Consider the following 13574-nt stretch of genomic DNA (forward strand, 5'->3'; position numbering starts at 1 on the left):
TTTCAATTATTAAATATTAATAAATTATTATTCATGAATATTTAATTGATTGATATTTTACAATTTCATTTTCATTTTATTTAATAAATGAAATATAAATAATAAATGAATGAATAATAATTTAATACATGAAATAATAAAAAGAAAGATAAATAATAAAGAAGTATGATGTATTTAATATATAATATAATTTATTATCAAATATAATAATATCAAATGATGATTTATTTTTATTTCAAAATATTTTGCATCAATAAAAATGTTGCTAAATATTTTGCATCATTAAATTTTGCATCATTAATTTTTGCGCTTTTTTTATTTGTTTCAATAAAATTTGCATCCTTTATTTTTTTCTTTCTTTTCTTCTTTTATCATCTCTTTTGTTTTATTACACTTTATCTTCTTTCTTTTTATATTCTCTCCTTTCTACTTTTATTCTTTCTTCATCTTCTTCTACTTTTTACTTTCTTTTTATTCTTTTATATCTTTCTTTCTCTTCTTTTTCAATTATTTGCTTTTTTTCGTTGCCATATTCATTTTTGTATGACTACATTAAATTCATAATAACAAACAAATATATCCAATTAATATCTCATAATATCTGTCTCTGTAATTGTTATAAATAAAATTGTCACAATAATGAATATTTTAGCTATTAAAGAAATACATACAAATAACCATGATACTCTTTAATAACAATATTTTCCATATTTAATCTAAAATACTTTATCTTAAAATTATTTCACAAAATATATTATCCCAGAAACATGAATATATCTTATGAATAATATTTTCGTCATTGTTAATATTTCTTTAATTATTTAATGAACTTATTTTATTTTTATTACTATACTTATAATATTTATGTATATTTTTAATAAAAAAATTTGAAATCATTTTCTTTTAATTATGATTCACACTAATTTGAAATATTAATACCACTTGTATATCAATATAATTTATTTTACAGAATCGTGTTGTGATATTTCTTTAAGCAAATGTAATTTTATAAATTTAAGCTATTAAAAAAAAGAATAAATGTAGTAATATATTTTAAAAACATAAATCTTTGTCTGATTTTCACTTGGTATTAGTGCATAATTAAAAATAACAAACGTATTTTTAAATTACCCAAAAAAATTCTAACAGAGAAGATTCAATTTCCTATTAACTACAATTGAAATTACTAACATTAATAATTCTAATGTAAGAAAAATCTATTAATATTATTATTTAACACAAATAATAATTTTTAAATAAAAAACTAAGGAAAAAAATGTTTTTGCTTCTTCTTTTTTTTTCAAATAAAAAAGGAAAAAGTTAATTAAAAATCTTAAAAAAAAAGGAAAAGGAAAAGAATTAGTTAGTGTTAGAAATGACTATATCAACTATTCAATCTTATAAAACAAATGTCAATATATTAATAACTGCTATTTGTTTGGTTGTATCATTTCTTTCTGTTGGATTCTTTGCTGAATATTTGTTTGTTTATGTTGTGTAATTACAATAAATAAATGTAAAAGAAATTAATACATTCATCTATTAGAACAAAACACCAATTTGGTAAAGACAAGATTTTATTTACTGCAACTAGTGCATTAGTATTTCTTCAGGCAAGTTTCAGTACTCTTGGAGCATATGTCCTGATTAAAATAACAAAACAACACTTTGATATAAAAAACATTCCCCATAAAAGATTTGTTATTCAAAGTCAGGCATATTGTGGTGCAATGTTCTTTTCTAATAAATCATTGTTATATATTGATTATCCAACTCAAATTATTACCAAATTTTTTAAACCAATTACTGTTATGTTATTTAGTATTTTTTATACTAAAAAATATGAAATAAGACAGATTATATTCAGTATTATTACATTTAGTGGAATAGCTATGTTTATGTATGACAAATTTGCTAAATTAGATACTTCAAAATATTCAGATTTTTCATTCTTATTTGGACTAATACTAATTGTTACATCATTACTTTGTGATGGAATAGCATCAGCAGAAGAAGATATTATTGCTCATGACTATCAAGTACCATTATTCTATACAATGATGTATGCTAATTTTTATGCCATTCCATTATTTGCTATTATTTCAATAGTCACAGGAGATTTGCAACAAATGATAAGTATTATATCACAAGATATAGAATTTCTATTAATTATTATTTGCTATGTTTTTTGTTCCGTTTGTGGACAATACTTTATTTACAGGTTAATTACATTAGCTAATTCATTACTTCTTGTTGCAGTAACTAATACAAGAAAGATTGTAACAATGATTATTTCTGTTATTGTATTTAAACACCCAATCACAAAACTACAGATATTTGCTATTTTTATTGTTTTTGGCACATTATTCATTGACATTATGACAAGAAAACCACAACAAAAACAACCGCAACAACAAAGTTCAGAAAATACTAAGAAGAATAATTGATTGATAAATCAAATTTTTTGTTTTATTTTTTTTTTAATTCAAAAAAACTAAAAATACATGAATTAGTTTATAAAGTTATTGTTAAGATGACAAGAACATTAGAAGCAATTTATCTTAGTATTGTTATCCCTTACATCAATGACATTAGATCTGTAAAGGTATTTCAATTAGTTAACAAAAAATGTTTTGATTCAGTAGGAATGCTTCGAATAAATCCATGGTTTACTCCACAAGGAAATTATATTCAATGGCATGATGCTATCAAAGAAGTTAGTTTAGATGTAATGAAAACAAAAGAATTAGATCAAGAAATTCAATTATTTAGAAATATTCAAACTATCCAAACAGATTTAGATACAATAAAACAAAGAAAAGAAATTATTGAAACATATAATTGTATTCGAATAAAATATGGTATTATTGATTCTAATCAATTTATTTTAGATAGTTTTAAAGAGAAATTAGTTGAGTTAAGAGTTATTATTAAAAAACCTATATGTATTGATTTTAAAGAATTCATACACTTGAAAAGAATTAAACTTATATCTATTAATGTTAAATTAAATTTATTTCAATTCTTCACAGAAAAGAACCAAAAATTTGATTGGGTTTATGTTAATCTAACTCAGAATATAGACCTTTTTATTAATCAAATAGATGACTATGAAATAAAAAAGTTTGTAATTGAAACTAGAAAACTTAATGGTATTAATATTCTTAATAAGCAAAGATTATCTAAAAAGATTATTGTTTGTTGTAATGAATGGATTGAAAATAAAGAAGCAATAGTTAATTATCAAGATACCTTCTTATATTCTTCAAGAAAGAAAAATATGAATGAAGCAATGAAACTTTATTATCCTTATAGCATTGAATTGTCTTGGCTTTATAATGAAAATGAAAGGGTTGTTGACTTATCATCTTTTACTAATATTATACAAATAAAACAACAATTTAAACCAAAACAACAATATTATTATCCATCTTCACTAAAAATGTATGACGGTTGTTCTCTAAAAAATATTCCTAACTCTTTAATTTATTTATATTTATCTGATGTAGTAGAGTTTATTACAATTCCATCATATATTATAAGCCTCAAACTTGAAAATGTTCCTCATTGGACTATTGCTGATAAGAACTGTATTAATAGTTTAAAACTTATTACTGATATTGACGATAAACTCCCTTATGAAGTAACTAAATTGAAAAATATGAAAGTAATGCACCTTACAAATTGCATTATTACAAATACTTTAACAGTATTAACAAGATTAAATAAAATAAGACTGTCTCAATGTAAAATTAGTTTAAACTCAAATGAACTTCCATCTTCTTTGACATCCATTATTTGTAGAAATTGTAAAACTAAATCTTGTTTTCTCCCAAGTTCACTTGTCTCATTACAAATACTTGGAATGAAGAGTATGGAAGAAACTCCTTTCTATGGATTTATTTTTCATAATCAAATGAAATTACAACAATTATCAAATGACCCTGGTATTAATATAACAAATCCCCCAACTACAATAACATATCTCTCTATCAAGAATTATTCAAACAACGAACTTCTTAACTTAAAAAATCTTTCTCTTCTCAACGTCTTAGGAATATCAAATTCATCAAGCCTCACAATAATAATTCCATCTAAATTAAAAGAGTTGTATTGTTTTTCTTCCATAGTAACTATTCAAAACCCAAATGAAAGTCTTCTTGAAGGGATGTATTTTAAGTCTTGTAAAATGATCAATTGGAGTTCTGTGCCTAAACTCATCAAGTACCTCCTATTTGTACCTCCTATTTCTTTGCCATTGAACAAAAAAGATTATCCTAATTTAAAGTTTCACAAAACCATTATCCCAAACTCACAACCTGATTTGTTTATTTCTCAAAGACTACCAAATACAATAAATGAAAGAAGACCTTTAATAAGTAAAATGGATATAAAAATTATTGATAATTGACTCATTGTGCTTTAAAATCTTTCTAAATAAAATAAATATTCTAATCAAAAATAATAATCATTCAATCAACTGATAAAATCAATGAAATAAAACAAGCCATAATAAGAAAGACAACTATTGTAGTAATTTTACCACATCCAAATATTCTTTCTTTTTGAATTTCTTTTTTAGGTTCATTCTGAAGTTGGTTTGTTGTAACTTGATTAAACTCTTCATTTAGTTTAGACTTTTGATTACATTCATTAATATTATTTTGTTCTTCTTTTTTCTTATCATCAATATCTAATTTAATTGGTGGATGTTTATTTTGATTTAATGTAAAATTTTCAATACTTTCTTGTTCAACCAACGTAGTACTTTTTTCTTGGGTTTTCTTTTGAGTACCTAAAAATCTACTTGCTTCTGACTTTCTCATAGAACTATGGTCTAACCCTGTTTTAATCATTTGGCTTATTGGCTGACACATTATTGAATGTCTTCCATTAATGGTATTTCTTAAATGATGTTCAGATTGTTTATTAAGTTGTACAGTATCAATATTAATAAGAGGGGCAGTATTTTCCATTACAGAAGACATCATTTTCTTTAATTTAAGAATTGATTTACGAGTAACTTTATTGTCTTCATTAATATTAATTGTTTGATTTCTTAAATTAATTTCTTTAACGACTTGTTCTAATTCTTCAATTCTTTTCTTAGCCTCTTCAAACTCTTTTTCAATATTTTTTTTTCCTTCAAGAGATAACTTTATTTTACATACTTCTTCTAACATATGTTGGTTTTCGCTTCTTAATCGTGCATACTCTTGGTCAAGATCTCTTAACAATTTGCTTTGAACAACTTCTCCATTCATAACAGTCAACTCCATAACGCAAAAAAATCTCCCATCAACATTTTTTCTTTCACTCCCATCTTCTAATTCAGCAAGTCTCTTTAATGTTTCTGAATGTTGTTTCTTTTCTATGTCTAATTCTACTAATAACTTTTCATTCTCCGATGAAACTGCTTTTGTTGTTTGAATTAATTCATCAAATTCTTCAATCTTTGCTCTCAATATTTCTCCAGCTTGTTTCTCTTTTTCAAGTTCTTTTAATACAACTTCTTTTTGTTCTTTTTCCTTATAATACATAGACTGAACTTCACGTGTTCGTTTCATGAGTTCTTCAATCATTTGAATCAATTCTTTGTTTCTTTCAATTAACTCATCTTCATCACCTTCGTCATCATCTTCTTCTTCTGTATCTGAAATTTCATCAGTAAAACTTTCTTCTTCAACATCTTCTTCAATCTCTTCTACATTACTTTCATACCCATAATCTTCACATGAATACAGATCACTTGGACTATGTTTAATGGATACTATTGCTGATGTTGTTCGAACAATCTCCCCTTTTTCATTTCTTTCCACTGTTAAACTCATCTTGATTTTAAGTTTATATCATTTTTAAAAGAAATTTTTTTTATTTTATTTTTTTTTTGTCTTTTCTATTTTTATTTCACTGTCTTTAATTTCTTTCCATTTACACTTTGTATCTTGTTGTGATATATTCTTATTCTTCTTCTTCCAATTCTTGAAAGATCGACATTCTTCTTCCAAAATTCCTTCAGATACTTTAATTAGTTGATTTCTTCATTCAGTGTTCTTATTCTCAGTATTTTCCTCAATTTCTTGTAATTACCTCTAATGAGCAAGTCATTCAATTGATTTATTCTTCTTTTTATGATTACGCCATAATCCTTCTTGTATCCAATAAATTCATTCTCTAGGTACTTCTTGATGATATGTGATATTTTATAGATATCACTTTGTATTTCTTTGATGCCATTTCCATTCCACTTCCATTTCTCATTCAGGTAGGTGATTATTTCATCGCATGCTCTTGTGTTAAAGTAGTATCAAATATAACTGCATTCACTTATTTCCATTCCTTTTGTTTCTTCAATCAGCCAGGCACTAAAAATTCATCTAAATAAATTACAAAAAAGAAAAAAAGATGCAAAATATTTTGTATCATTAGATTATTCAACTTTATTATATTTTGTTTCTAAAATAAAAAATATGATAAATATACAATCTGTATATCTTTATGTTTATCTTTTGTAATTATTTGTATTTAATTTGTATGAAATATTAATGAAATAGATTATTTGATGAATCATATTTAATTATTTTTATAATTTTTATTATTTATATGTTATTTATCTATCGTATTTTTATATATTTATTTCTATCATCTGTTTATCTATATATTACTTCTATCATCTGTTTATCTATATATTATTATATTATTCTTAGTTTATTATTTTTATGTTTATATTATTATTATTTTCTTATTTATATTCTTTTATATTTAGTTGTATTTGTTTATTCATCTTATTCATCTTTTATATTATTATCATTTATATCTATTTTCATTTTATATTTATTCTCTTTTGATTTATATTAATATTAATTTTATCTTTTATACTTTGATTTTATTATTATATCATTGATTATCATTTCTATATTTATTTATCATTTATTCTTATTATTCTTTTGTTTTATATTCTATATCATATATTCATATCATTTTCATTTATATTTTATCACTTATTATATGTTATAATAACATAACACATATTATTGATTATATAATAAACATCATAATGAAGTTATACATATGAACAATAACATAAAAAAGAATAAAATATTTTTCATTAATAAAATATTGTTAATCATTTTACATCATTAAATTAGACACTTTTATTGAATATTTCTAATTTTTACAATAAAAATACACTTTTTATTTCTTCTTTTCATATTTTATTACATCTTTGTGATTTATTACTTTTATATTCTCAAATTTCTAATTCCTAAATTCATTTAATTCTTTTAACATCATATTCTACATCTTACTTTCTTTTTATTCTTTTATATCTTTCTCTTCTTTTCCAATTATTTGATTTTTGTTGCCTTGATTTCTTATTATTGAAAGTGCCATTTGCACATATTATATATTCATCACATTTCTTTTCTTTCCATTCACTTAAATATCTATCATTTAATTCATTATTTACCCATTCAAATACTTTCTTTACATTGTGCTTTCTTTCATTTAATTCTATTATATTCATTAATTCATTAAAATTAATCTTCTTACAAAATGTTTTCTTCATTCTTTTAATTATTCAATTTGAATTTTCTTTTATTGTTTCTATCATTTCTCCTATTCCTGTGTTTGATATTTTTATTTTAAATATACTCTTAGTAATTCAATACGACATTCATCTCTTGCTGACATTAATCCTATTCCCAATTCATTTATTTTAATATATAATCTACTTTTTGGGAATGTTTCTACTGTATAATTGGAGTTGTATCAATGATTTTCTTATTTGTTTGTCTATCTTCTCCAATTCTCCTAGTTTCCATGTGACAATACTGAATCAATATCTTAATTTGGAGATTATATCACTATTAATCTTTCTTATTGTAATGAGAGTGTTATATTTCATAGTATTTAATGATGATAAAATAGAAGATATATCATTTAATATTCTTGTACAATATTTATTAATATTTATTTTATCTCCTATTTCAATACCAAGATATTTATAAGGATTATCATTAGTTATTCTTGGTAGTTCAGCTAATTCACCATTTATTTGACTATTAATATTAGTCATTATCACACTCTTTTCTACATTAATTTTTAATCCTATTGCATTAAATATTTCTTTAGTTAATTTGTTGGCTTTTTCTATTTCATCGAGACTAATAGTCATTATCTTTAAATCGTCCATATATAATATATAATTTAACTGGACTTGTTTTTCTTCTCCATTCATTTTAATATTTAATTTGTTTATTTGTTTATCTGATTGTTTAGATAATATATCAATAGATAATACAAATAAGAGTGGAGATATACTATCACATTGTATTATTCATCTTTCTACATTAATTATACTATCACTTTCTTGATTATAATACAAATTAAGATATGTATTATTTAATATGTATAATATACTATTAATTACTACTAGTGGGATATTAAAATATATTAAGCATTGTTTAATCCATTGGTGGTTAATACTATCATATGCTTTAGAAATATCATAATATCTTTCTACCCACTTCCATTTATTCTTTATTAATAATTGAATGATTATAGTGATGTATAATAATCATTCTTTTGATGATATGTATATTTTTTACATCCAATTTGATTTAATGATAGCTGTTTTTCAATTGGATTTAGCATCAATTGGCTTTCTATTTTCATCTTTAATATTGATGTATATACTTTTAACAGACAATTTAAGCAAGTTATTTGTCTGTAATTCTGACTGTATAATTTATCTCATTTATTATATATTAATATTGTTCTTTCTTGAATAAAATGAAGAGGGATTTCATTAGGATTGTCTAACCATTCATTAAATAATTTTATTAAATATTTCTTTGGTTATTCCAAATATTTAATCAAAAATCATTGTATTTTATCAATTTCATTTTACTTTCAAATTATCAATAAATTTAATATCAAATTCCAGTTCATTGGGAGTGATTATTGACATTCTATCATTAATTCTGTTTTCAATTAATATTTCATATAAATTAATATTTAGATAAATCTATATTAGTATTAGTTTCATAGATTCCTTTCCAGAAATTAATAGTGGAGATATTATCCGGATATTCATCTTCTTTCGATTTATTTAGATGTTGCATTTTCCATATTTCATCATTTTATAATTCCATCTTATTCTTTTCAAATTGTCATTTCTTGCTTCTATTTCTATTGTTTTCATCTTTCGGAGGTATTTATAATAGTTTATTTGTTCATTTGTTTTTATTTTGATATGATATATATATCATATTTCTTAATATGTAGTATTCTTTTTAATTTCATATATTGTTTATTATGGAGTAAATCTCTCAATCTACATATTTTTGATTGTAATATTCTTTCTATACTTTTCTTTCAACTTCTTTCTTGTTTATTTTTATTAATTATGTTAATAGTGGAAGATACTGATTTAATATAATGATAATAATCATCTAATGTATTGATTAATATTTCATTTTTATTAATAATATTAATTATTTGATGTACTTTCTTCTTATTGTAATAATAATTAATAAATTGTACATCTTCTTGTTCTTTCATTTCTTCTTCTTTAATTATTTTCATTACCTCCTCTTCTTTTATTTCTCTTTCTTGTTCACTTTTGATATTAATTCTTTTAATTCATTATCTTTCCATTGATGTTTTATTATTTCTTCCTCCATTATTCTATTGATTTCTCTTTTAATTTCATTCTTTATTTTAAATTTCTTCTTTAATATTTCTTTATATTCTTTAATATCATTTACTTTGATTCCAAATTCTTGTATTAACCTTTCTATTATTTCTTCTTTAAGTTAACCTCTTAATTTTCTTTCAAATAATTTCAAAACAAAACATTTATATTGTGTTAAAATTTCTTCTTCTCTGTCTGTTTGCTTCCCCGTTTTTTTTTTTTTTTGATTATCTAATTCTAATGTGGTGATATTCTTATGCTGAATATCCATTTCTTCAATGGATTTCTGCATCAACTTTCTTTTTTTAGAAGAATATATTCACTTGATGATATTTCATCAGCTACTATCGCATTGGTGGAGAGGTCATTTACAAATTTTGATTCTGATGAGTTTGTTATAATGTAGTTTATCTCATCTTTCTTCTTTTCTTCCTGTGTATTTTTATTTTCTAATTTAGATAATTTATCTTTCAGGAAGAGTAATTGTTGTGTTAAATTATTCACTTCAAACATTTTCCTTTCAGATTCAGCATGGAATTTGAATATATTTATCACACTCGTGGTTTTTTGCTTATCTCATTCTCATGCTTCTTCTTTAATGCCATAATATCCTTAGTTAGTTTATTAATGGTTTGGTCTTTTACTTATATTTCCTTTTTCATTTCTTCTTTCTCTTTCATATCCTCCTCCACTTTTTTCAATTCTTTTACTCTTTTCTTCTTTTCATTGTTTTTTCTCCTCTTCATCATTATTCTTCATTAGTAAACTCTTTATCATCTTTATCTTCATTTTCAATACTCATTACAGAGTTATTGTATATTCTATTGTCTTTAATCTCAATTGGTTGTTTTGGTTATCTTCTTCAATCATCATACTAATAGTTTCTTCTTCCTTTCTAATTGTTTTTGTTTTTTATCGTGCAAGAAAATACCATCTTCTCTATATTGTTGATGATGTATATTCTTTGATATTTGATTTCTTTACTTCTTCTGTTTCTTGTGGTATAAGTATTTTAATTTCTTTCTCAATGAGTCTTTTCCAATATTCTTGTTTTTGTATTTCAATTATTTCATTTCAATTATTTCTTATTTTGATATTGGTTATATCTTCTTTGTGTGTTATTATGGTATTTGTTTGTATTATATTGATATTGTTTATTTCTAATGGAATTATTATTAAAGTGTTTATGACGATAATTATGAATGAAATGATGAGTGAAATGATTTGTATCATCAATGTTGTGATAATTATTGTTATAATTATTATTGTAATGATTATTGTAATTATTCATGTATCTCTGTCAATACAGATAATACCTATTTTCACTCATTCTTCTATCATTTATATTTCTTTGTTGATGTGAATTTCTTCTTCTTTGATTATTTGTTTTTCTATATTTTTTGTGGTGTCTCATATGTTTCACTTTTGGTATAATAATGAATAAATAACAAATAAAGAAAATAAATAAGAAAGAATGATTACTTGTTGTATATTTCAAATTAATTGATAATTAATATTAATAAATTGATGAAATGAATATTAATGAGAATAATTCAATTTAAATAAAATGAAATAAAAATAAAGATAAATAATCAATATTTCAATGAATAAAATATTATTAAGTTTCATATTTCTTACATTAATTATCTTATTTATTATTCATTCTATTGAAATTATTGTTTATTTAAAATATAAACTATCATATTTTATATTAATTTATTCAAAATAAATTTAAATAAAAATTCATTTAGTTTATTTAATGTTTTTAAATTACTTCATTAAATTGTATTGTAGAAATATAATCATATGGTCTTTCTAAGATGCTCCATAATCATACTTATTAATTATTATTTTAATTATTTCTTCTTTATGATGAATATTGATGACAAATTATTTTCTAATTCCTTTTTATCAACAAATTCAATATCTTCTTTTACAAACACAAATATTTTGGTAATTTTGTTTTCTTTTTATTTCTTTCACTTCTTTATTGTTCTTCTTCCTGTTGATTTTTTAGGAAGAATAATTTATTTAGTTTTAGTTCTTTCAATTTCCAAATCACAATAATTAATTTCTTCTATATATTTCATTCTTTTATTTCTTTTCTTTATTTCACTTATTTGACTTATTTAGGTATTCTTTTCTTGTTTAATGTTTTATTCTTTTCTATATTTTTCATCGTTAATGCTATGATAAGCATTATCTCTTTTTCAACTTCTTCTTCATTATTCAGTGTTAATATTTTTCCTTGTCAATATCCTTACATTTTCATTTTATCTTTGTGCATTATCATAACAAGATGAAATTTTTGATTCATTAAATTACATTGGAAATTGATTATTTTCTAGTTATTTTATTGACAAATTCCAACAATTTTTTGTTATTAATTATCTATTTTTATTTTCTTCTTTTCTTCATGAACTTCTTTATAAATATAACATTAGTAGTTAATCAACACGATACAAACATATCTCTAAATTTATGATATTGGAAAATAATATTCTATATTATTTTATGAAAAGCTTGATTAAAATTCAAATAATATAATTATTTAAAGTTCTTTTTTAATATTTTTTATATATAATCAACCCTTTATTCAGATACATTCTTTTCATTCTTCTATGTCTTGTAACACATGCATATTAATAATAATTATATTTCATTTATCGACTTCTCCATATTATCCTTTTTGTTTCTTTAATTTCTGATTTTGCCTTATTATTTTCTTTCAAAACATTCTTCTTCACTTTGAATTTACAAAATATACTTTTCAATCAATTGTATTTCAATTGATAAATAATTTAATTTTTTTTAATACTCATTAATTGTGTTTAGTTGTTAGTTGTTTAAAAGTAAGTAAACATAACAATTATTTATCAATTTGAAGGATGTTATTTATTATTAAAAACATTTCATTTGAAATAAATAACTACATTTCAACATTTTTTGAAGATTCATCACCTTATATTTTATTTAAACGAAAAACAACAAAATAATTTTTAAAAATAAAATATTTTATCGAATTTTACATAATCATTATTTTATTATAAGATAATGCTCTATTAATAACGTTTTATTTAATTTTACATTAAAAATATATTTTTGAAATAAAATGAATTAGAAAATATTTAAAAATCAATGAATAAATTATCAATAATTTAACATGGCAGTTTGGTTTTTAGTATTGGTTTGAAATACAAACATCATTAAAACAAAAATAAATTTGTAATGTTATGATTGAATTTAAAAAAAAATGAATAAATAATTTTACACTACTTTTGAAATATATTTATTATTATAATTGTTTAATTTCCATTAATCAATTATTTATTTTTATTTAGTTACAATGATTATATTTTTATTCATGGATTATTAATTTGCATGAATGATGATAATGTTGGTAAATAATCAAAATAAAAGAATGAAATATAATTAAATTATTTATTATTTCATCTTCAATAAACAAAAAGAAATGTTAATAATATTGATTATTTCTCTCATATTAAATATTTTAATAATTAAAACATTGGTTATTTCTTCTAATACGTTATTTAATGTAATTTTATTTGATTTTCTTTCATTTTATTTGATTCTTTTATTCCTTGTGTATTTAATGTAATTTTATCATTTCTATTCTTATTTTATTTCTTATTCTTATTTTATTATCTTATTTTTTATTTATCATTTATTATCTTTATTAATTTAATTTGTTAGAATTAATTGTTGTTAAAACATGAAAATTCAAATCACAAATGATGAAAGAATAAAAATAAAACAGAATTGAATTTTCTTCTCTTCTAATTTTTTTGTTATTTTAAAAAAAATGAAAAATTGTTAAAAATAAAATAAACTAATTATAGAAAATAACAATATTATA

General features: G+C 21.6%; 3 protein-coding genes across 3 annotated transcripts, besides 1 other annotated feature; 2 read left to right on the forward strand and 1 right to left on the reverse strand.

Annotated features, from left to right (window-relative positions):
- Positions 1–1375: 1375 nt before the first annotated feature.
- EHI_041050 (UDP-galactose transporter-related protein 1, putative) lies at positions 1376–2447 on the forward strand (the record flags this gene model as incomplete). The annotated part of the gene is made up of 2 exons (XM_001914135.1): positions 1376–1482; positions 1547–2447. 2 exons carry the CDS (start codon positions 1376–1378, stop codon positions 2445–2447), a joined length of 1008 nt encoding a protein of 335 aa, XP_001914170.1.
- Positions 2448–2533: 86 nt separating this feature from the next.
- Positions 2534–4411, forward strand: EHI_041060 (uncharacterized protein; the record flags this gene model as incomplete). Its single annotated transcript, XM_643006.1, has 1 exon — positions 2534–4411. One exon carries the CDS (start codon positions 2534–2536, stop codon positions 4409–4411), a length of 1878 nt encoding a protein of 625 aa, XP_648098.1.
- Positions 4412–4472: 61 nt separating this feature from the next.
- On the reverse strand, positions 4473–5831 carry EHI_041070 (uncharacterized protein; the record flags this gene model as incomplete). Its single annotated transcript, XM_643007.1, has 1 exon — positions 4473–5831. One exon carries the CDS (start codon positions 5829–5831, stop codon positions 4473–4475), a length of 1359 nt encoding a protein of 452 aa, XP_648099.1.
- A 1534-nt stretch (positions 5832–7365) lies between these two features.
- Positions 7366–11109: a repeat region.
- Between the last annotated feature and the right edge of the window lie 2465 nt (positions 11110–13574).

Source organism: Entamoeba histolytica, genomic scaffold (assembly GCF_000208925.1).
Source record: "Entamoeba histolytica HM-1:IMSS scf_1104750516903 genomic scaffold, whole genome shotgun sequence".
NCBI lineage: Eukaryota > Evosea > Mastigamoebida > Endamoebidae > Entamoeba > Entamoeba histolytica.